This window comes from Neoarius graeffei, chromosome 8 (genome assembly GCF_027579695.1).
Source record: "Neoarius graeffei isolate fNeoGra1 chromosome 8, fNeoGra1.pri, whole genome shotgun sequence".
NCBI lineage: Eukaryota > Metazoa > Chordata > Actinopteri > Siluriformes > Ariidae > Neoarius > Neoarius graeffei.
In genome coordinates, this window is record NC_083576.1 from 35,778,260 (window position 1) to 35,804,119 (window position 25,860).

The window sequence follows — 25,860 nt, forward strand, 5'->3', positions numbered from 1 at the left end:
CTACCCCAGTACAATAGAAGTGTAGTTGTACCAAAACGAACAAATACAGTCATTGATTAAAGCATGCTACTTTGGTAATATATCAAGACTATCAAAATATGAGAGTAAAGGTCCCCACACTGATAGAAACTTGTCAGAGCCTCGTATAGTGAATTTTATTTTCTCCAAGTGTAAGAACATCATCACATCTTGCAGCCACCGCGCTGCAGTCGGTGGAGTGTTGGATTTCCAATGTAATAGAATTTGTCTGCGCGCCAGTAGGGTAACAAAAGATATAATATTACATTGTTTTTTTGTCCAAGTAGTACCTTCATCTGGTACCCCAAATAAAGCCACTAATACACAGGGTTCCATTCTCATCTCCAGAACCTCAGACAATACATTGAAGACTGTTGACCAATATTGTGTAAGTGTGTGGCATGACCAGAACATATGTGTCAGGTCAGCTACATCTGCATGACATCTAACATATATCTACTGCCCATATGTGGGTAGAAGGAGGAAATCTTAGCTCTGCTCCAGTGGAGACGATGCACTACCTTGAATTGGATTAATCCCAGTCTTGCACAGGATGTGCTGCTATTAACTCTTTTTAAGGCCTCCGCCCACACTTCTTCTGAAATATCCATCCCAATCTCTTTTTCCCAGCGACTTTTAACAATTTCCACCTTAACCTTGTTTGCTGACATAATGAGAGAGTATAACTGTGCTGTACACCCCCTCATCCTAAAGGGGACTTCCAAAAGAGAGTCTACCAGTGATTTCTCAGGAAGTACAGGGAATTGTGGGCACTGTGTCTTAGCAAAATTGCGAACTTGGAAATAACGGAATAAATCAGTCTGTTGAAGATCATACCTAGAACATAAATCATTAAAGCTTGAAAATGTTTCATTTACATAGAAGTCACTGAAGTTTCGTAGACCTTTCCTATGCCATATTGCAAACACCTGGTCCAATTTTGCTGGTAGAAAGTTATGATTATTACAAATTGGGTTCTGTAACAGAAGAGTTTGTTTGATGTTAATATGCCTTCTAAATTGATTCCATATTTTTAAAGTAGAGATGACAACAGGATTAGATATATACTGAAAAACTTTAGCTGGTATACTGGATGAGACCAGCGCTGGCAAAGAGGTTGACACACATGATCTGTCTTCCAGCTCACACCAGTCCATATCTGGGGATTGCATCCAATATGTTATTTTATGTATGTTCGCTGACCAATAGTAACTTCTGAAGTTGGGGAGGGCTAAACCACCTTCCAATCTTTGTCTTTGAAGAAAGTCCTTAGAAATTCTAGGATTCTGCTTGTTCCATATAAATTGTGACACTAACTTATCTATCTGGCTGAAAAAATATTTGGAAAGGAAAATAGAAAGACATTGAAACACAAATAAAAACCTTGGCAAGATGTTCATTTTGATAGAGTTTACTCTGCCAGCAAGGGTCAGCTGCAAGACATCCCATCTTTGTAGGTCAGATTTAATTTTTAATACTAGTGGGGCAATGATGTTTTTATTAAAAAGATCTTGAAAAGTCGGGGTGATTATTAATGCCCAAGTATTTAAAACCGTTTTTTGATATCTTAAATGGTAAAGATTGATCTGGGATCTCCATGGCTGGTTTATTTATTGGGAAGCATTCACTTTTGGATAAATTGAGTTTATAACCTGAAATCTGCCCAAAAGAATGGAGCACTGAAACAATCTTATCGATACTTGCTAATGGATCAGATATGTATAGTAACATGTCATCTGCATATAGGGATAGTTTGTTTTCCAACCCCCATCTGCGTATACCGTGTATTGAGTGTGTAGATTTAAGTAAAAGAGAGAGAGGCTCAATTGCTAGTGTAAATAAAAGTGGATTGAGTGGGCAACCTTGCCTTGTGCCTCTAAATAAAGAGAAATTCTGTGAGCGCAGCTGATTTGTAATTACAGATGCTTTAGGAGCATAATAAAGAACCTGAATCCATTTCCTAAACGTTACCCCAAAACCAAATTGTTTCAGAACAAAGAAAAGATAATCCCATTCCACACAGTCAAACGCTTTTTCCGCGTCTAATGATACCACTACTTCTGGAACAGTATCTAATGAAGGACTATACAAGACATTTAGTAGACGTCTGACGTTTGAAAATAGAAACCTACCTCTAATAAATCCTGTCTGATCTTCAGAAATCAAAGACAGCAATGATGTTTCCAGTCGCATCGCTGTTTTCAATTTTGAGAGTATTTTAAAATCTGAGTTTAGCAATGACACAGGTCGATATGAACCACATTTAGCAGCATCTCTACCTGGTTTTAAAAGAAGGATGATTGTCGCTTCGTTAAGAGATTCTGGCAGTCTACCCTGCACCAGGGATTCGTTAAACATGCCTAACAATAAGGGGGCCAGCTGAGCAGAGAATTTTTTTATAAAAGTCTATAGGGAAACCATCTGGTCCTGGGGCCTTGACGCTTTGCATGGCTGAAATTGCTGAGAGAATCTCCCCAAGTTCCAGTTCCTGATCTAAGTGGTCTTTCTGACTACTAGAAAGAGTTGGAACTTCTATATTATCAAAAAAGTTATAAAAGAGTGATGAATCCTTCAGTGACTCTGAATTATACAAATCAAAATAGTATTTTTTAAAAGTATCATTTATTTTCCTAGGATCTGTAGTATGTTGTCCCATGTCATTTTCTATTTCAGAAATAAACTGTAAAGCTGATTTAGACTTTAGTTGATGAGCAAGTAGTCGTCCCACCTTTTCCCCGTGTTCATAGATCCACCCGCGTGATCTCAGTAATAGTCGTTCTGTTTCTGAGGTCGACAGCAAACTATACTCAGACTGTAAAGCAATCTTTTCTTTGTAGAGCGATGGATCTGGAGAGGAAGAATACTTGCAGTCCAACTCCAATATTGCTTTGGTCAACTCTTGCTTTCTCATCTGTCTAATTTTATTATTCAATGCTGAGTAAACTATTATTTCCCCCCTTATTACTGCCTTAAAAGTTTCCCATAATAAAGATGGAGAAATATCATTTGATTCGTTGTTATGCAAAAAGTTATTTATAGCTATTGAAATGAAACTGCAGAATGATTCGTCTGAAAGTAATGCTGTGTTAAAGCGCCACTGTGGACGACTTGTGTAATTATGCTGAAAAGATAGATCTAAACAAATGGGAGCATGGTCAGATTCTACTATAGCAGAGTATTCTATCTTTACCACAGAACTAAGAAGTTTTTGATCAATAAAGAAATAATCAATTCTAGAATATGTATGGTGGACATTAGAGAAAAAGGAAAAAGTTTTACTGTTAGGATTCAACCAGCGCCAGGGGTCTAAACAAGCAATATGTTTGGAAAAACTCTTTAAAACAAAAAAAAATTACTAGCCATTTTAGATAGAATGTTGGTTTTGGGGTTAGATCTGTCCAAGGTTGGGTTCATAACACAGTTCAAGTCTTCCCCTAAAATCAAAAGATGCTTAGTCAAATCAGGTAACTTACAAATACATTTTTGTACAAAACTCTCATCATCCCAGTTGGGAGCGTAAAGGTTTACTAACACGACTGGAGTATGAAAAAGTTGTCCAGAAACTATTACATAACGGCCCTGTGGGTCAGATATAAAATTAGAAGACAAATTGAATTTTTTTCTTATGGATTATTATAGCTGTTCCTCTTGTTTTTGTGTCAAAGCTTGAATGGAAAATTTGCCCTACCCATTGTTTTTTTAAGCGAACTTGGTCAGCCTTTTTCAGGTGTGTCTCTTGAAGGAATGCAATATCAGTTTTCAAGTTTTGAAGATGAGTCAGTATTTTAGATCTTTTTACAGCACTATTTAGACCTTTCACATTCCAAGATATGAATCTAGTAGACAACCCTCCCCCCCCCCCCACACACACACACCTATTATCCATCCTACTGTTAGCCATGGCTAACTATAAAACAAAATAATAATAGTAATAAAAATGTTCATGAGTCCCAGTTATAGCATGTATGTACATAGTCACTTTCACTTGGCCAGATAGACGGATGAGAAAAAGATTTAACATTGAAACATTTGGTATAGTATGTAAAAAAGAAAAGAAGAAAAAAGGTCCAGTCATTATCCCCAATATGAACCCCCAAAAAACCTCCTTTCTCTGCCACTCTGGCAGCGCGCAGGATCCACCCTTGTAAACACTTCCAACTGTTCGCTGTTAACGTGTAAACACTGCTCTCAAGAGTTCCCACAGATTAAATACCAAGTTAAACTCCAACATAAATAGCAAAGATTTTGTTTTAGTTTAGTGTCCAGTCATTTTGTATACAAAAAGCAAGGCATAATGCCATTTCACCTAAAGTAACCATTAGGCAGCAGCTACCTTTAAATAGAAAGCGAGGGTATGTAGCGTAAAGTTTGTATGGCGCTGCGTAAAAGGAAGAAAAGAAAAAAAAAACCCACCACGAACACAGTCCTCCTCTTCTACGGCTTTAGATGTCAACCCTCTCATCCAAAACCAAAGTAACACGGTTCAATGTATAATCCACCTAATTAACATTTAGGTAGCAGCTACAATAGTGTGCAAATAAAGTAGTAAACTTTACCAAGTCATCATGGAAGGGAAAAAAGTGAACTAGTCCTCCTCTTCAGCGGTAGCAACGCTCTCGGTCAGTTGTGCGCAGAATGCTTCTGCCTCTGACGGCGTCTCGAAGGTCAGTGATTTTCCTCGGTGGGTCACCTGGAGACGTGCTGGATACTTCAGCCTAAACTTTATTCCCTTCTTGTAGAGATCAGACTTGACACTGTTAAAGGCTGCATGCTTCTTGGAGAGGGCAACACTGAGATCAGGATAAAATCTTAGCGTATTCCCCTTGTACTCAATCGCATGCTGCCTGGCCCAGCTTAGAGCTCGCTCCCGGTCTTGGTACCTGTGAAATGCGACAATTATAGCTCTGGGAGGGCCCTCTTCAGGTTTCTGTCGGAGGGCACGATCAAGAACCGGAGGTGTTGCAAACACCTGCTCCCCCATAGTCTCACTCAGCAGCGCAGATACAAATGCCAGCATGTCCTCATTCTTTTCGCTGTCTTCTGGCACATTGATAATACGGAGATTCGCCCTTCTAGAACGATTTTCCAAGTCCTCGATGCGGTCTAGCAACTTAGCATTCAGGGTCTGCAGATCAGCAATAACTTTTTCTGCTTTAGACAAAGCTTCAAAGTTTTCTCCTGCCGTTGTTTCAACAGATGTTACACGCTGGTCAAGGGTATCCACCGTTTCCTGAAAGCTCGTTAGTGCAGATTGGATAGGTGCCAGAGATGCCTGAATAAGTGCGGCCATGTCTCCTCGGAGATTTACTAGCTGCTTTTCCATTTCAGTCGCTAACATCACGGCTAGTTTGTTGTTTGCATCGCTGCTTGCCATATTAGCCACCTTGTTGCTGAGCGTTGGCTTCTTTTCTTCTTTGCTTCTCTGTGCGTTTGGCATATTTTACGGTCTATGTTTCGCATATGATAAACGAAAATATTATATGGAAACGAATAACTAAACACTGGTAATTAAATATTGGAGTTTAAAGGTAGTTAAATCCAAATTATGTGGAGACTCTCGTCGACACGTCTGTCCTCTCACATGTCCAAACCGGAAGCCAGCAATGCACTTTTTACGGAGAAATTTTAATGTTATTCTTTATTTTTTTTTAATCAGTTGAATATTTGGCGTACAAATGTATTTTCAGCTCTTAAAAATGACCAAGGTCCGGAGATGAACAAGATGCTAATAGGAAGATAAGACAGTTCAATGACCAATGGAAGTTCGGGTGAGATTGGCTAGTTCATAGCAAAACCGAAAATGCCATGTACTCGGAAGACTGTAGAAAGTCTGGCAAAGACAGGCACCAGTAATTTTAAACTCGAAACTATAAAGGACCACGAAAAGTCAAATGCTCACATCGGTTCGATAACATCAAAACCGGCGAAGACGGCTGGTTCACTACAGGACAGCATTGCTTTCAGTCCCTTGCTGTCATGAAGTCGGCTGAGCTGGAGAGGATGGAGCTGCTGTTTAGAAACATTCACACGATTGGAAAGAAATTGATCTCACCCCAGCTATCAACTTGTGGCCTGCTGGAAGCCTCAGGTCACGAAGACCATTTTCAGTTTTGTCATCGAAAAAAATTCATAAAGTTTTTGCTCCTACATATTGCAGGTGCGCATGTGTCTATAGTGGTCTTTTTCTGAGTTAATTTTGCTGCAGTATTAAATAGGAATCTAGGATTATTTTTGTTATCCTCTATTAGGGTGGAGAGAGAGGTTAATTTAGCAGCATTAAGAGCTTTTCTCTATTTCAGGAGGCTCTCCTTCCATGCTAATTTGAGCACTACTAATTTTGTTCGACACCATTTTACATTCTAATTTTCGAGTGGTCTGTTATACCCTGCTGGCTGAAAGGCCTGAAGGGGATTATGCTGTGGCGACACCCATCCGTCCGTCTGTCCCAGGAAAGGGTACCCACCTTCTGAAATCAACTCCTCTCACAATTTTTGGAGGTATTTCACAAAACTTGACGAGGCATTGTTATATGTCAGTACTATGCATATTGTAATTTCATTAAATTTGGTCGCATTTTGCCAGAGTTACAGCTGTTGATGAACAAAATGATACTTAGACAATTTCATGAGTGTGTGTTTTCCTTCTGACATGAACTCCTCTCACAATTTTTGGAGGAATTTCACGAAACTTCACGAGGTATTATTGTATGTCGGTACTACGCCTATTATTTTGTTCAATTCGGTCGCAGTTTACCAGTGTTATGGCCCTTGATTTAACAAGCTTGTACTTTCACAACTTCATGAAGGTGTGATTGCCTTCTGACATCAACTCCTCTCACAGTTTTTGGATGAATTTCTCAAAGCTTGGCAAAAGGCCTTGTTATATGATAGTAATACACATATTGTCATTTAATTTCTTTTATGAAAATTTTACCAGAGTTTTGACTCTTGATTAAATAACTTGTACTTTGACAATTTCATGAGGGTGTACATTCTTCTGAAATCACCTCCTCTCACAATTTGTGGAGGAATTTCACCAAACTTGGCAAAAGGCTTTGTTATTTGACAGTTATACGCATATTGAAATTTCATTTTATTTGGGCAAATTTTTACCAGAGTTATGCCCTTGATTATTAACAAATAACAAAGTCTTATAAAACAAAGTCTTATAAGTTAACTAGGCCTGTTTTGAGACTATGACTGTTTTTCAGCATGTTCGTTTCTGTTTCCAGTTGAGAGTACGCCATGCGCATTTTGGTGGCTGCTGCTTCTCACCGGAGCTTTTCATTTTTCTTTTTGTCCTTTTGTTTTTCATTTTTGTGTTTGTGGAGTTTGATGATTTTTTTTTTTTTTGAGTGTTTTGTCTGCCGGTTGTGGTGTAGCTCCAGACCCAGTTTTGGCATCTGTTTCCTTCAGGCCTTGGTGTGCTGTGGGCGATGCCTGTGCTCTTTGCTATGGACTGCAGTGAGCTCGTTGCTCTTTTTTTAATTTCAAGTTCAAGTTTATTGTAGCCATATCAACAGTATAAAAATACAGTTGCTAGGAATATACTTTGGTGTGCTCACAAATCCCAACAATACAATCAGACCAAACAAAAAACTAAGGGGGGGACAAGACAGGAAGACAAGGGGGCACATAATAACAGGGAATGACAACATACAAAACAAACAAAAAAAAACATTGAAAAGTGCATTGGATATGTAGAGTACAGCTGGTGGTACATTGTGCAAAATAAACAAGGGAGGTAGGTAGGCCAGGTAGTGGAGTAACTGTAAAGTGCTAGTGCATATTCAAATAGCGGATGGCTTGTGGATAGGTACTGTCCCTAAAACGTGAGGTGTTGCATGAGATACTGCGGTACCTTCTCCCTGATGGTAGGAGTGTGAATAGATGGTGTGCTGGATGAGTGTGGTCAGAGATGATGTTCTTGGCTTTCCTGGAAATTCTGGTGTTGTAATGTGAGTCTAAGGTGGGGAGACTATGGCCAATGATTTTGGAGGCCCTGCGTACCACCCTCTCCAGCTGTTGCTTATCTTGGCTGGTGGTACTGCCATACCAGACCAGGATGGAGAAGGTGAGCACACACTCGATAGTAGCACGGTAAAAGTGTAACATGCCTGCTTGACTGACCCCAAATTTCCTCAACTGTCAGAGGAAGTGTAATCTTTGGTGAGCTTTTGAAATGATGAGACTGGTGTTGAGGGTCCATGACAGGGACTGATGAATGGTGGTGCCTAAAAAACGAAAAGAGGAGACCCACTCCACTATCTGGCCATTAATACAGATGGGGATGTGCTGGCCTGCCTTTTTCCTGAAGTCCACTATGAGTTCTTTGGTTTTGGATATGTTGAGTATAAGGTTATTGACTACACACCACTGCGCTAGATGTTTGACCTCATCGCGATATGATGTTTCGTCCCCGTCACGTATGAGGCCTATAACAGTGGTGTCGTCTGCAAATTTTAGAAGTTTGACAGATGGAGAATTAGATATACAGTTGTTGATGTATAGGGAGAATAACAGCAGTGACAACACACAACCTTGTGGCCCGCCGGTGTTTAGAGTCTTGGTTGATGAAATATTGTTCTGGATTCTAGCACACTGTGTTCTGTTAGATAAAAAGTTGAGTAGCCACTGACAAAGTGAGGGGTTGACACCCATGGACAGGAGAGAGTTATACAGTCTGATAGGCAGGATAGTGTTGAAAGCTGAGCTAAAATCAATGAACAGGACACGAGCATAGGTGGACTTACAGTCAAGGTGCTGTAGAATGAAGTGGGTGCAAAGTGAGACAGCGTCATCCACTCCCCTATTTGCCCTGTAGGCAAATTGGTGAGGGTCCAGTGTAATGTGTAACAGGAATCTACAGACTAAGCGTTCAAACACTTTCATGACAACAGAAGTGAGAGCGACAGGCCTATAATCATTAAGACAGGTAATGTTGGTTTTTTTGGGCACCGGAACGATCATAGCCGATTTAAAACATGCAGGCACAGTAGTACTGTTCAGAGACCAGTTAAAAATATAGCTGAGAATAGGAGCAAGTTCGTTAGCACAGTTCTTAAGTGTAGCTGGTGTCACACCATCAGGGCCGGCTGCCTTGTTGGTGTTCTGGTGCCGTAGCAGTCTGCGCACATCATGCTCTGTGATGGAAAGGGGAGAGTGTGTGTGCCCCACACCCAGCGGGTGAGGTAGGGCGCTTGTCTGGGCGCTGGTGTCGTCAAAGCGGCAGAAAAAATCATTAAGCCGCTCTGGTAAGGAGGGGTCACAGTCCAGGATATGGTGTTTCACCTTATAGTCTGTGACTTCCTGGAGGCCCCACCAAACCCCCTTAATGTTGTTGTCTTGCAGTTTATTTTCAAGTAGTTGTGTTTTGCTGTGTTTACGGCTTTCTGTAGTCTGTATTTGAGAAGTTTGTATTGCTCTCTGTCCCCACTCTAAGTGTCATTTTTTTCCTTCCAGAGGCACTTAACTTCCCGGTTAAACCAGGGTTTGTTGTTATTGTAGATGGTAATAGTCTTTGAGGGGATGCAAACAGACTCACAGAAACAGATGTAAGACATAATGCAGTCAGTGAAAAAGTCAATATTGTTCGAGTCAGCAGCAAACATGCCCCAGTCAGTGATATCAAAACAGTCTCGTAGCATATCTATAGCCACAGGAGAGCTCCTCTTGACCCTCATAGTCTTTGGTTTCGAGGTCTTAAGTCTCTGTCTGTACTTAGGAACAAGAAATATTGTGTTGTGATGAGACTCATCAACTGGGGCTCTAACTAGAGCCTGGTACGCCTCCGGTATGGAGGAGTAGCACTGGTTGAGTGTTTTGTCCAGCCTGGTGGGGATGTGAATCTGTGGTTTGTATCTGGGAAGTGTTTTCTTCATGAAGACATGGTTGAAGTCCCCAAGCACCAGAATAACCGAATCCGGGATGGAGTTTTCCGTGGTGTGGACGTGATCGGCTAGTTGCTGTGAGGCTGAAGCTGCCACCACGCTCGGAGGAATATAGGCTGCACACAGGATGATGGAAGAAACTTCCCTTGGTGAGTAGAAGGGGATACACCTCACCACGAGATGCTCCAAGTCGAGTGAGCAGCCGGACGAAAGGGTTTTGGTATCAGTATACCAGCTCTGGTTGATGTAGATACCGACACCTCCGCCGCGCTGCTTCTCGGAGTCTCTAGTGCGATCAGCTCGGTGGAACGTGAATCCCTCCTGATGAAGCGCCGCGTCAGGGATGTTTGCAGTCAGCCAGGTTTCTGTCAGACATATGGCAGCACAGTCTCTGAAGTCCCGTTGGGAGAGGATAAGGGAGGTGAGCTCGTCCTTCTTGTTTGCTAACGAGCGGACGTTGGATAGGTTGAGGCTCGGCAAAGGTAGTCTGTGACCCCGGCATCTCAGCCGAGCTAGCGCCCCTCCTCTTTTGCCTCTCTTCCTCGGCGGGTGTTTCAGTCGCCCACGGGAGAGATTTGGTGGTAGATCCAAAACGATTGACTGTGGAACTGGCATAATGTCCCGAATGTGAAGGAGTGCCGTTCTGTCATAACGAATTAGTCCATTGCATGATTCCGGAAGAACACAAAACAGCATAAACAGAAAACAAACAAGGAGCAACACTGAGTTGCCATAGTACGGCGCCATCTTGAGTCACTTCCTGTGACTCTCACTGTGGTATCAGGGTGGTCCAGTACTCTGTGTGGTGGTACTTTTGTGCTTGGCACAGTGTTCTGAGTGATGCTGCCTGGTGGCATCACATTGGCTGTCCAGGTGGTTTGGGACATACCAGCACTCTGTGTGGCAGTGCTTCTGTGTTTGCTTTGTGGATCCATGGCGTGATGTTGCCCGGCAGTGTCACAACAGCTGTGCAGGCAGTGTGGGATTCATCTTTGTTCACCTGGTGGGACTGTGGTAGCTACGCCATTGGAATTACATCCTGACTCTCTCTTCTTTTTCCTTAATTGTAAAGCAACCTTGGGTGTGAGAAAAATGTTATATAAATCAAAATAATAATAATAATAATAATTTATTATTATTATTATTATTATTATTATTATTATTTCTGAGCTGTGCTGCAAGAAATGAGAGCAGCACCTTCCCAAGTGGGATGGATGCCGTCCCACTAGAGGTCTGCGTGGGTCGGATTTTTCAGTCCCGCCCGCGCCCGCATTGTGCAGTCCCACTCCCTCCCGCGCCCGCAAAGAATTGATTTTCAGTCCCGCTCCCGCCCGCGCCCACAAAAAAATTACGATTTTCAGTCCCGCTCCCGCCTGCGCCCGCCATATTTTGTCCCGCTCCCGCCCACAAATCCCGCATGATGCAGACGTTCGCGTTATTTCTCAGGAAAGTTCTTGTCTTGACACAACGTGATGGTGCTCCGCCCCCTACTTTGAGTGGATTTCAGCATAAATATCTACAGCTCACGTTATTATTTACCTTGTTTCGGAATTCAACATGTAGTATCTCTAATAATAATAATAACTAGTGCTGTCAAAGGATTAAAATACTTAATCGCGAATCACACATTTTTATCATTTGAGAAACCGTTGTAATTCTCTGATCAGCATAAAAAAGTGAATGGGCTTGCTTTGTACCAATGGTGTGGTTTTTTTTTTTCTTTTGTTTTTTTTTCTTTATTGCAAAGCAGAGCGAGCAAGAGAAGTGAATTGATTTATTGCTCGAGTTAGTCTACAACTTTAGTCAGAGAGACATGTTACACAGTGACGGTAGGCTTGAGTCAATGCTATCCCAGAAATCCTTCCTGTAATATGCAAATTTGGCCGCCTCTGATTGGACAGCCAAATTTGCATATTACAGGAAGGATTTCTGGGATAGCATTGAGTCAAGCCTACCATCACTGTGTAACATGTCTCTCTGACTACAGTTGTAGACTAACGCAAGCCCTAAATCACTTCACTCATGGTTCTCTTGCTAGCTTGGTGTAAACTGCGAGTCATTAGCGTGATTAAAGGATTTCCTGTTAGGGTGATCAATGGCAAATGTAAGATGCCATTCCTCTGGCAATGTAACTCTCTGCAAATTTAGGCATCTTAAAATGTTTTTATTAATGCCAAATAAAATATCCAGCACAAGTTATATATGATAGATATAAATTAATAATTTATACATTTTATTTCAAACACATTTTTAGTTAGTGGGACTGCAGCTTATCACCGCTTCCGCCCGCGCCACATATGTGCACTCCCGCTCCTGCCCGCGCGCGCATATGTGTACTTCCGGTCCTGCACGCGCCCGCAATGAGCTTTCAAAATTTGTCCCGCGCCGCACTGCTTTGCGGCGGGTCCCGCAGGACTCCCGCGGGAGTGCAGGGCTCTACGTCCCACCCTAATAGGCCAGCAGTGCCCTCAAAATTAGTCCAATTATCTATAAAGCCCATATTGTTTTCAGAGCACCACCTGGAAACTACTATACTGCTTTCACTCTCATTAACCTTCACTAACTCAAATCTGCATGGTTACCTCTGAAGCTGTATTTTTCTCAGAGAGCTAACTAATATACACTCATCACAGATAAAGCTAATTACTAATGATGGAGGAAGAATGACAACATCCTGCACCCGACACACTGAGCGAGCTTAATGTTTGTAATGATAGATGATTTACGTGCCTTAGTTAAAGGTTTGTTGATAATAAGGCAGATCCGATGTGGATGTCCTTCGCATGTTGTTTTTGAATGGGGGAAAATGAAAATGCGGCAGAATGGAAGCTGAAAAATATAAAAAAAAACTTTCCACTATCATTTTATTTATTGATCAAAAACAGAATAAAGGGTTGGAATTTAAACGGTGAAACAAAAAAAAAAAAATGACACGTGGCAAGCAATTTGAAAACAGGAACAATGTCATACGGAGCAGCTTCGCCAAAGTGGTTCTCCCATAAGCTTTCTTAATAAGTGCAGTTATACTACAGCTCCATAAACGTGACCTGGTCCAAGATTTTTACCAGAAGCATCTACAGTGTATTTACTCCCAACCCGATTTCTTCCATTTTTGCATATTTGTCACTTGGCATGTAATGATGTATCTCATGTGACGACAAATCATGATACAAATTTATGATGTTTCGAATCAATGAAATAAAAAAATTTACTGTGATCATCAGGCTGTGTCATCTGAGTTTTCCCTATTCCCATTGCTGTAATTGCATTGTTTAATATATACGTACAGTAGAAGGACTGCACATGACTTCACCATAGGCACAAGTAACACAGCTACAAAAACACATAAAGACAGATAAAAGATGAGAAGGGGCTGTTGTGCAGTTGACTGTATGAATAGATATAACAAGAAATTAGAACTGTCTTTTTAGAGTTTGCCAAAAGCAAAAGAAAAAAAAAACATTTGGAGGTAATACAAATGTTTGTAAAAGTTAAAGCCCTATTTATTAACTTTTTTTTTCATTTTTAATAAAAGGAATATCTTAGTTAATAGGCTATTATATTTTTGTCCAACCTTTACAAATATGGGTAAATATTGTTCATTATTAAGAAAATGGAATAAACTACTTTTTTTTTTTAAAGCAACAGGAATATTTAAGATGATAAGAGGTAAATAATTTTGTATTTTTGGGGACTAAAATTTTCTTCATTTAATTAAAAAAAAATATCATGGGAAAATTGAATTGTGACTCCAGTGTCATGAAGTGAATCATTTGGGTGAATTGTTACATGCCTTTTTGTCACACTTGATTGATTGTTTCAGGTTCAAACAAAATTTTAATGTAAGACACATACGATTTCCTTTCCAATAATATTCATCTCTCTCACTTGCATCAGGTTGACTGTAATTTGGTCTGGCACCAACTGCTCTTGGCTCTTTCTCAAAAAAACAAAACAAAAAAACCAAATCCAGTGAGTGGCAATTCTACACATCTCTTATTGATGAGTTGACAGGAAGTGTATGCCACCTCAAATAACCACCCTTTTCAAATGTGTTGTGCATTTAGAGATGCTTTTCTGTTCAAAATGTCAAACCTTAAGACAGATTGGCTCCAACAGCAGATGATCACATCAGATTCCTCTCCTGTTAGCCAGGAACAAAAATTCTGAGGCTACGTTGAGTGCAAGGTTACAGAAATGGGGCAGTTGAGGGGGGGGGGTTAATGTATTTCCAGTCTTCAAATGCCAATTTTTCTTAGCCTTTGGCCACTGTCGCCTCAAGATTCTTGTTCTGGGCCTGACTGGAGTGGAACCTGATGCGTTTCCACTTCAAGTTTCAATGTATTTGCAGATGATTTTCTGCTCACCACAGTTGTAAAATTTAGCTGCTCACTGAATAGATTGTACACCATTCTCTGTAAAGTAAGTGTGTGCGCGTGTGCACACACCAGTTCTGGATGATCAGCAGTATTCTGAAATGCTCTAACTCGCCCATTTGGCACAAGCAATCCTGCCTCAGTCAAAAGCCCCATTTACAGAGCCTGTTCAAGGCAGGAATGTTGCACCTCTTATTCCACATTGCCACCCTGTATAAAATGTCTGAATACGGAATGGGGCTTATTGTTTTTCCTTCTCTGAGCCAACATTAGAGGTAGTCAAAGAGCTGAAATCGGGGTCAGGCATGGCAGAACAGGTCTGTGGCAGTTTTGACATTGACAGTCTTCTTTCTAAGACCAGCGCAAATTGACTAAGAAAAACCAAGCCTCACTGTCTAGGGTGTCTGAGGTCCGTGCACCTTTCTGCCTCAAAAGTTTGTTTTTATAAGGTTGGAGAATATAGAGCAGGGCATCTGACACCCCTTTTCCACCAAATCAGTTCCAGGGCTGGTTCGGGGCTGGTGCTGGTTCACAACTCGTTCAACTTGCGAGCCAGCTGAGAACCAGTTGGCTTTTCCATAGCTTGGGGTGCTAAGGGGACCCACGTCATTACGTCACTGTATACGTCAGTTACGTCGCTGCGTTTGCATAAACCTTGGCGCGAACATCGAAGCAACAACAACACGGAGAAGAAAAAGCAGCAGCAGCAACAACAACAGCAATAATGGATGACTTCACGTTTGTACAGCTGCTGCTTCTGGCTTTACGGTGCTTCATTGGGATCAGAAAACGGCAGATCCAATATGTTTGTGTTGATCGACAGGTTTTGAGTGGATGGCGATTACGTTCTAGGAGACAGGTAATAACCTAATAACGTTTTGACTCTTACACTGAATGTGAGATGGTTATGTTAGTCTTTGTTATGAGCTAACGTTAGCCGGTGTTATGTCGGCTTTGGCGGTCTTGCTATTGTTGTTGGTCTTAAAAACTCCGCCCCCCCGCTGACGTAAGCGGTTCTTTCCTCTGGCCCAGCAAAGAGCTGGTGCTAGCCTGGAACTGGTTTTTCTGGCCCCAGAGCCAGTTCTTTGTCAGTGGAAACAGAAAACCCGGTTCCAAGCTAAGCACTGGCCCTGAACCAGCCCTGGAACTGATTTGGTGGAAAAGCAGACTGAGACTATTCCTCTTTCCAAAATCTCTTCATATCATCCAGGGTCCTAGGCCCTCTCTTGTGCACTCTCCTCTTCAGCTCACCCCACAGGTTTTCAGTGGGGTTCCGGTTAGGGGACTGCGATGGCCATGGCAGAAACTTGTGTGGTTAGCCCACCATTTTTGTGTTGATTTGTACATATGCTTTGGATCATTGTCCTACTGGGAGGTCCAGTGATGACACAGTTTTAGTTTCCTGGTAGAGGCAGCCAGAATTTGACTTAAAATGTCATGGTATTTCATGGAGACCATTATATCATGTTCCATAACAAGATACATCAGAATAGAATAGAATGCCTTTATTGTCACTATATACATGTACAATGAGATTAAAGCATCTCCAATAACAGTGCAAACAGCGTGTAGAGAGGGAGAGAGGGGGGAAGGGGGGTGTAAGGGGGGAAGGTGCACAGTCTGAGGTGCATGTGTTGTGTTACACATTTATGGAGTGAGGTATTGCACAGAGACAGTCACATTATAAATTACTGCATGAGAGAGTCATATTATAAGAAAATATTACACATTATGAATTATTTCAAAGTAAGGTAAGGTGCACAGACTTGAGGTATATGTGCTGTGTGTAAGGTGCACAGTCCTGAGGTGTATGTGTTGTGTGTAAGGTGCACAATCCTGAGGTGCATGTGTTGCGTTTCACATTATGGAGTGTGGTATTGCACATTATAAAAGTATTGCATAGAGAGTCACCTTATAAAGTACTGCACATTTATAAATTAGTAAAATAAAATAGACTATAAAGTCAGAGCATATCCGAGTTCAGGGCAGTTATGGCTTTTGGAAAGAAGCTGTTTTTTAATCTATTTGTCTTTGTCCTGATGCACCTGTAGCGCCTCCCTGAGGGCAACAGGTCGAACAGATCAAAGCCAGGACGGGAGCTGTCCTTGATAATATTCTTAGCTCTGCTAAGGCAGCGGGAGGTGTAAATGTCCATCAGAGAGGGGAGAGGGCAGCCAATGATCTGTGCTGCCTTAACTACCCTCTGGTGCCTCTCCCTGTCTACAGCAGTGCAGCTGCCGTACCATACTGTAATACAGTACGTCAGTATGCTCTCGATGGATGAGCAGTAGAAGGTCAGCAGCAGGTTGGAGCTTAAGTTGTATTTCCTGAGGACTCTCAGGAAGTGTAGCCGCTGCTGAGCCTTCTTAATGACTGCTGTAATGTTTGCTGACCAGGAGATGTTGGCGGAGATGAGGACACTGAGAAACCGGAAGGTGTGGACCCTCTCCACATACATGTTGTTGATGTGGGGGGGGGGGCTAGGTCGGTGTTGTGCTTCCTGAAGTCAACAATGAGCTCTTTGGTTTTCTTGGTGTTCAGAGCGAGGTTATTTTCTGAACACCAGGCTGCCAACTTCAGGACCTCCTCTCTGTAGGCTGCCTCGTCTCCCTTTGAGATGAGTCCGACCACTGTGGTGTCGTCGGCAAACTTGACAATAAGGTGGTTGTTGTTGTGGGTCGGACTACAGTCGTGGGTGTAGAGGCAGTACAGGAGGGGGCTCAGCATACAGCCCTGTGGAGAGCCGGTGCTCAACGTGCGGGTGGAGGAGAAGTGGGGGCCAAGTCTCACAGTCTGGGGCCGGTTAGTAAGAGAGTCCTTTAACCAGGCACATGTGAGAGGGGGGAGGCCAAGAGTGTCCAGTTTTCTAATAAGGATGTCCAGGATTATTGTATTAAAAGCTGAACTGTAATCCACAAAGAGTATGCGGACGTAGCTCTGCTGCTGCTCCAGGTGATTTAGCGCAGAGTGGAGAGCTACGGCAATGGCATCCTCTGTGGATCTGTTTGTGCGATATGCGAACTGGTAGGGGTCGAAGTCTGGGGGGAGGTGGTCCTTGATGTGCTGAAGATCTAGTCTCTCAAAGCACTTCATGATTACCGGGGTGAGGGCCACAGGACTGTAATCATTCAGGCTGGTGACGGGAGACTTCTTCGGCACTGGGATTATTGTTGCAGATTTTAGGCAGGGTGGGATGACTGCCTGAGTCAGGGAGAGGTTAAAGATCCTGGTGAAGGTAGGGGCGAGCTGGTGGGCGCACGCTCCGAGCACCTTACCAGGTACACCATCTGGGCCGACAGCTTTCTTGGGGTTCACTGCCAGGAGCACCCGTCTGACATCGTGCTCCTGTACAGTGAAAGGAGTGGTGTAGGAACTGTGTGGTGGTGGGGGCAGGGCAGGAGCAAATGAGTGCTGCTGAAATGTTTCAAAGCGAGCAAAGAAGCGATTTAGCTCCTCTGCTAGCGGCGCACTCCAGTCTCCTGTTGGCGCATCACAGTCTCTGAAGTTTGTGATGTCCTGAATGCCCTGCCACACCTCCCGTGTGTTGTTGCTGGACAGCCATCTTGGTCGCCATCATGTCTCATAAGGTTTTCAGGGCCTTTGGAGGAAAATGGCTGTAAAACATCGGAGAACTTCCACCAAATTTTACAGGTGGGATAGGGTTCTAGTGTCGTTTCCCCCCCCCACCCGAAATATCCCCCCCAACCTGCTTATTGATCTTGGCATACAGGGTGTGGTTGCTTTCAGTCGGATTTTACTTCAAGTGATTACACTCATCAATGAGATGGATTGTTTCAAGGGAAGGATGTCTATTGTGATCTTTTAGGTCTTTGTCCCAAAACTTTGAGATGCAGAGTGATCAGCATCCTTGATCTGGTCCCAGTCATTGTCAAGTGGTATATCAGATAAGATCACAATGGAGTTGTGCCGAAAGAGACTGTTGGAAGTCTTCCACCTTCTTGCTTGTCCTGAGCAGATCCAAGCTAGGCAAAGGGGCTGTGCTTTCCTTTCTTTGGCTAGAAAGTTTCAGACATATTTTACTTTTAACAAGGTGATGAGTGGTACTGATGTTGGCTCCATGGAAGCTCCTGACATCTAAATTATCTGACTAAATTTATTTCAATTAAAGATGGAATTTTCTCCTTTTTTCAGTGTGGGATGAAGCTACTAAACCAAAAGGTTTTTTTGTTTGTTTGTGGTCCCCCCCCCCCCCCCCCCCCCCCCAGCCCTTTTTACGGGTCTTGACAAGGAGTGCCAGTAATCAAGGAGGGCACTGTAAAAGTGCATGGCTAACACAAGCTCCTCAACATTCAGTTCACCTGCTACTGTGTTTTGAAAGCAGTGTCAGGAAGCTTGGGGTATTTGTACATGAGACGCTGATGCTGTTAGACATCACACCTCTCGTTCCAGAATGCCAGCATGCTTCTTGACAGCAATATATCGAAAGGCAAGAGTCATGGAGATAAATGAGTTACACCCCCCCCCCCAAAAAAAATGCTGATGGTTTGTGTATATGTGAATGGAAGCTATTTACATGAAACTTTTTCCATTACTAGTTTCATTGACTAGTTACAGGTCACTAAGCTTGATTTTCATAAAATAGTCAAATTTACGAATGCAAACAAATAGACAAACAATTTTATGAGGTAGTGATAAGGTCACAGAGCTTAAATGCCACAGCACTACTCTCTGCTGTTTCAGTTAAAATTTATTCATACAAATGTGGTGTTGTATGATCCATGTCTCTTCATTGTTCCTTTAAAATTATTTGATTTGTATTTTGTGTTATTTTCTCATAGAAACCATAGTAGATGCTAATGCCTAAAGAAGCCTGCATTTGATGGATTGAGTAGATTGCCATTCTTGACTGACTGCAACACGATCCAAGACATGATGGGCCCCAGGCGAAAATCCACCAAGACAAGTATGGTTGGAGGAACACATTGCACTTCTTTGCAAAAAGAGGAACCAAAAGATTACATAAATGAGCTTTCACACGAGGTGCTCTGCCATATATTTCGGTAAGTACTGTATACATATTATACCACTTGTTAACTCTGATCATCAACAGTGCAGTATCTTTCTGATTGTAAATAATTACAGTTGTGAGCTTGAGAAAAGAATGTTCACACCATCCATCACAGAGCTTGGAGCAAATTACATATAAAAATTGGGTGCAGATTGCATGTTTCAGTCAGACTAACCTGAAAAAGGGCTTGCTAATTTCAGTTGTATTTTGTGGGACTGAATTTTTGATTATTTCCCTTCAACAACTCATAGCAAACTTATAGTTTGCTTGAAAAGATTTTTTTCTTCACTAACGTAATATCAAATACCCAAAATGTATCATATTATTCATATTTAAGTGAATAATCAATTCAGTCATCATAATTTGACTTTTTTAACCCAAGCAATCAAAAAGAGGAATTTATTCAGTATTTTCACTCATCTGTGAAGGAGGGGCTTTAATTCTTCATGATGTAGTTATTTTATATGTAAATCAATTTTACAAAAGCATTTGAATTGTAATCAAAAAAATTTTCTACAGTGGAGGCCAGATAAAGCAAGATGCTATCTTTATTCTTATTAAACATGACGAAAGAAACATTGAGTGTTAGGTAGATGCAAAAAAAAAAAAAAAAAAGTAAAATTAGAAAATTTATTTTTTGACCATAATGTCCCAAATGAGAGACCAGCCGTCTCAGAAACTGGTCTCTCAGAAACTATATTCTATAGTTATTTTGTACTAAATTATCAATTAGCATAATAGTAATACACAGACAAAAGTTTGAAACTGTCACACAATATCCCATTGATTTATTCAATTATTTGCGTTTTCCATCACTAACGTAACATGGAAACACATTTTTTTCTTTACTAGTTTCTTTTTACAGTGAAAGATATTACTTATCACATCTGAACAAGTTGCAGATTTATACACTGCATTAAAATGTAATCTTTCTCACAACTTAAAGTTAAATTATATTTTGATTATAATTCAAATGCTTTTGTAAAATTGATTTGCATATTAACTACATCATGACGAATTAAAGCCCCTCCTTCACAGATGAGTGAAAATATTGAATAAATTTCCTCTTTTTGATTGCTTGGGTTAAAAATGCCAAGTTATGATGACTGAATTGATTATTCACTTAAATATGAATAATATGATACATTTTGGGTATTTGATATGGCAAAATAGGACTGTTTGCAAAATGACAGTGAAATATAAGCAGTATCAGTGATACTGTTAAAAATGACCCTTTCGATAATGCATACCATCAAAATGATTCATTTTCTCATCCTGATCAATTACATACAAAGAACTACTGAGATGTAGAATAAATATATGTAATTTTTCCTTGATATGAAATTTCAGTTTCGCCTATAATCTGTGAAAGAGGGGCTTTAAATACAAGGAGGCACCGACAGCCGACCACTTCCGTGTTACAAACGTAAGATAAAATCGTTAATTCCACAGTTGCTCACAATATCAATTCTTCTCAGCTGACTTTGCAATTGTCATTTCTGTGAGGAACTGAAACAATTAGCGACATATTTCAAAAAAAATTCTCATTAACTCTTTATGGTTACAAGTTCACTCTCGTAATAAGGAAGCATGATCTCAGACAGCTGACCACTTCGTTACGAACGTGAGATAAAATCATTAATTCCGTTATTTCTCACAAATCACATCAAGTTCTCAGCTCTGTCCATTATTATTATCACTTCTGAAAGGAAATGAAACGGTCGGCCACCTTATTGTAATAAAATAATTCTTGTTCCCATTTTATGATTTAAAAGCTCACTATTGTAATAAACGATTACATGTGGCCGTTTCCGTATTACGAAATTGTGAAAAATGTTAAATTCTCTAATTCCTCATAAATAATATCAATTCTTCACAGCTAGGCCTGATGATCATCAAATATTAATGTCAAAGTTATTCAATATGAAATGCTTAGAACTAAGCTGATAATGTGGCCCATTATGACCAAATGTTCAAATCCATCATCGTGACAAAATGACTGGCCATAGATTCTATCAAAAGTTCGATCTAAATTGACCATGGTTGCAAAATATTGCCCAAAAATACACAAACACTACGAAATATGAAAGTAAGATGAAAAAGAAACATTCTATTGCCTTGTACTGCAAGACCTAAAAATAAAACTGTCAACTTACCTTTTCAGTGATGACGTCTGAACAGATCACCCGTGTAACAGAAAGACCGCAAATGGAAGCATGATCATCTTCTAACTGTTGGAGTGGAAAATTCCATTCTACATGTGCAAATTGTTAATGTGTGTCCTTCTCTGCACACAAATAACACACTACGATAAAAAATAGACCACAACTCATTTTATAGCTCAGAAATTCATACAAGACCAGCTACCATTGTAACATATTCTGTAAGAAACATATTCTATACCTAACTTTTCAGCTTTCGTTTTAAAAAAACAAAATCGCAGATTTATAACTAAATTTTTATATGGTGTAGTGATTTTAAGTTGCTGCTTTTGGTGAGGTAGTGACCTTGACCCTAAGGCTTTCCGTTTAGATCAAAACACACGATCGTATTGGTTTTGGTTATGTGGAAAATGGAGTGACAACGGTGATCAAATATTTTGCATGATGTTTTATTACAGTTATGATTATTCTGTGAGCGCACCAATTCGTAGGTGTATAAAGTTACAACTTAAAATACAATTAGTGATAACTGTAGACTTTTCAGTGGACTACAACCTTTTTAAGGGAATGTGATGTCAACCATTTATCATGTCCCAGATCAAGCCGCCATTTTTCCACAAATTTGCAGAATTTTTGCCAAATTCTGAATATTCACATCAAAGATTTAGTTTTATCTGTATTTCTTTCATCATCAAAGATATGAACTTTATCTTTGAGTGGTGAATGTATGTATCACGAGTAACCAAAGTGATTCTGTGAAAATGTTTTCAACATGAGAAGAAAAACTTCATATTGTTGCACCACCATGTAATGTTCTTTAGATTATATGGACACATCCCCCCCCAAAAAATATGCAAGTTAATTAAAAGAATTTTAATTTTGAACTGGTTCTTCATTTTGACAAGGCGTGTCTAGTCAGTGGCAAAACACTGGGAGTGACGTCACTGGAGTGAAATATCCGAAAATGTCACTCAGATCCGCAATGTATTTTGTAGGAAAATTTGAGGTTTTCAATATGACAAGATACACTTCATGTCTTCAAGCAAACATGTGATATTCTTTTTATTATATAGACACATTCACAAACAAAGTATCAATTTATCAGAACAGTTCTTTGATTTCCTCATGAGTGACATCGAGATTTGTGTCATGGGTTTGGTTGTCTATGTCTCGGATGTAGCTGGTATGAAAAATACGAGTAGTGTATTTCCCAGTAAAACACTGTATGTGTGCGTGCATGTATGTATGTATGTATGTATGCATGTCTGTGGATTCCAGCCTTCTATATAAATTTTCTCCTCTCTGAAGCTATCTGCCTATGCCAGACATTATGTGCATGGAATGTCTATCAAGAAAGCTACAAGAGGCAGTAACTCTGTATTTGCGAGTGGTGAAAATGGTGGACCTGTGTGCTAGCCGGTGGTGGGAGTACATGCCTTCAGGTTAGTAGAGCTTATTATGCCAGGTGGTTGGCTTATAAGCATAATTTGTTTTGTAATGATCATTATTGATCATCTAATGAACATGGTTTCATGTGTATTTCATGCACGGCTCCCAGTGGACACAGCAGTTTTAGTGCTTACTGAGATCCGATGATGCTATTGCCATCCATTTTCAGAAATCCAAGATCCTGTAATTGGCCCTGCTCCCCTCTGTTCAGATTCTACCAGTATTGGGTGTCGGGAATTGCTGTATGTAGAAGGGGGAATTTGTTCAATTGCCTTGTGACATTGCAATGACAGCAGTTACGGTAAAGTGGCTGGTTTGATTCATCTAAATGGAAACACGTTCTTCCCTTTGCCCTTCCAGACTGGTAGCACATTCGATAGGAATTGGCAGTTACTTAATTAGGAGCACATGTGTTCAGGTTTGTAGATGTCCGTGTGTTGGTCAGGTTGCCATTCTCAGCATATTTGTGTCCATTTATGTGCAAGTCTGATGTGATTTTTCAGATGGACTATTGATCAGGGCATATTGAGCAACCCAAAAAATAATCCAGTTCTAAAACTTTTTATGGTGTGTGCATTTCATGTAGGATTTACAGACACAAATTTCCTCACACTTCTGAAGAAGATGCCAGATTTGGAGCAGTTGTATGGTTTGCACCCACGTTATTTAGAGCGTAGAAGGGTCAGGGGATATGAAGCTTTCAGTATTCCTGGTGTTTTGGAGGCTCTTCAGGCTTGTCCTCGTCTTTTGGTGAGTGCAGGACATTCAAGTAAATGAAAATGATTAGTTGCTTCTCCCCCCCATATGCCTTTTTGTTTGCTCAAATTAATTAATTAATTAATTTTATTATTATTTTTTTAATTAAAGGGTGTTGAGACCTCTCATTTGGAGCTGGTGGAAGCAATATGGAACTACATGCCTCAGGTTCACATCGTTGGAAAATTCAGGAACCGCAATGGGGCATTTCCTATCCCTCCGGAAAACAAACTTACAATTCCAGCTGCAGCTAAAATTCAGACCCTTCATCTTGTTGGTAGGGATAAAACTGTTACAATTTCACTACATAATATTGTAATGGTTTTGCAGGCAATGATGCCTTGCTGGGTAAAACCAAAATAATAACTGGTTCTATGAATGTGCTAAAATAATTTAATTCCTCAGGGGTCAATGTCCCAGAAATTCCTTGTGTGTCTATGCTCAGACACTTGTATCTGAAGTGGGTTCGTCTGACAAAACCTCAGCCGTTCAAGGATTTTTTGTGCGTGAGCCTGCGCACGTTTGTCATGAGGAACTGTGCTGGTCCCACCAACTCCTTGAAGTATGTACCACTGGTGACAGGTTTGGCCTCTGCACGCAATTTGGAGCATCTAGAACTTGTGAGGGTTCCTTTCTTAGGAGGACTGATACAACATGTGGTGGAGGACAGCTGGAGGTCAGGTGAGGACAACTGCCTATCAACTGTTCTGTCTTGTTTATCTGTTCCTATCCTGACAGTTGAAAGCAGTGAAAGCTTAACTTCTTGGTGTGTATTTGTGTCACTTAGTTCATATACAATATGCTGTAGTAATGTTGGAGGAGTGGACAATATGACAAATACAGTTTTTCAGACTGGATCACAATCTTTTTTTTTTTTTTCTCCCCCATGTTTTTTGTGCTGTTGTGACTATTGTGCAAAGTTATTGAACAGAGCAACCAAACAAATTTCCCTACTGATTAAAAAATATAGCTCTGTAAGTAAATATACCTTTAAAAGAATAGGACACTTTAGGTCAAAGTCCTTTTCCAACAAATTTTAACAAAGTACACTTCTCAAGAAAATTATGTCTGTAATGAAAACGAGTCAGCGTGGACACTATATTTAAAAATGTTAAATATATTACCTCTGCTAATGTATTGAGAATTTAAAAGTGCAGTACATGGAAAGGTGAGTGAAATATTTAATTAAGCATTAGCACACAAGCAAGAGTGTTATAGTGAATAGGGGCATGGCAATAATTCGGTCAAGGACTTGAGACTGCAGGTAATCAAAGCCATACTGATGGTTAAAACTTGAGTGTGATATTGCTTTTATACAACAGTTCTATTACTAAGAAAGTAATATCAAGTAACTGACAATTCAGATGTATAACCATTATATTTTATTTTTGCTCCATCAAATGAAATGACAGTATTTGTCAAAGAAGCGACAGCTCTACAAAGCTTTGCATGTTGCCATGCAACACGCGGGCTGACTGACATCCCATAGTAAGCGTAGTAACAGTTTCAATGTCTCAAACTGTTGCTAGAATTGGAATTTTATAGAGTAAATACAACTGGTGAAATATCCCATTTATACTGAATGTCAGCCCTCTTGGAATGGCACTTGACCAATCAAATCAGTGGATAGAAACTAACTGTTGTAGAAATATTTTTAACGTCTGAATACATTTGCTGAGTTGGTTTAAATTTTAATATTTTTAAAACAATCTGTTTTTGTTTAATTATTTTTCTTTTTGCACTTCTATTAGTGTTCTTTGTCTAGCGGATGAATGTTGGTTTTAGAAAAAAATTTGTGACTCAGTAAATTGTAAGGATAAGCCACGATAAGTTTTGTCACTTAAAACGCTGTTATTTGACTTTTGATGGGTATTATATCCTTGACCAGGTAAATTGCCACAGTATCAGTGATGTCTTTTCAAGATTTACTTGCTTTCTCATAAGTGATGCTTTTTCCAAACACATTTGTTTATTTCAGTGCAGTTTCTGGCTTCAGTGCTGTTCATGTTCATTCCCTCCGTTGTCATGATTTTAGCAGACTCTTTTGGGTGCTGTCTTGCTGGATAAACAAATGTCATTTTTGCCAGATCAAGGAATAATTTCTGCCTCTACTGGGATGGGACACGCTGGCCTGTGACTGGCCTTGGTGTCTATCATAGACATTTCTCCTAGTGATTCTGG

General features: G+C 40.5%; 1 protein-coding gene across 4 annotated transcripts in view; it reads left to right on the forward strand.

Annotated features, from left to right (window-relative positions):
* fbxo38 (F-box protein 38) overlaps positions 1 to 25,860 on the forward strand; it is a 406,136-nt gene that overhangs the window by 77,906 nt on the left and 302,370 nt on the right. For all 4 annotated transcript variants that reach the window (XM_060927607.1, XM_060927608.1, XM_060927609.1 and 1 more), the window contains exons 2-6: positions 19,083 to 19,304; positions 22,783 to 22,916; positions 23,510 to 23,673; positions 23,791 to 23,956; positions 24,085 to 24,360. In XM_060927607.1, coding sequence (XP_060783590.1) covers positions 19,174 to 19,304; positions 22,783 to 22,916; positions 23,510 to 23,673; positions 23,791 to 23,956; positions 24,085 to 24,360 — 871 coding nt within the window. In that variant the 5' untranslated portion in view covers positions 19,083 to 19,173. The remainder of the gene's footprint in view (positions 1 to 19,082; positions 19,305 to 22,782; positions 22,917 to 23,509; positions 23,674 to 23,790; positions 23,957 to 24,084; positions 24,361 to 25,860) is intronic.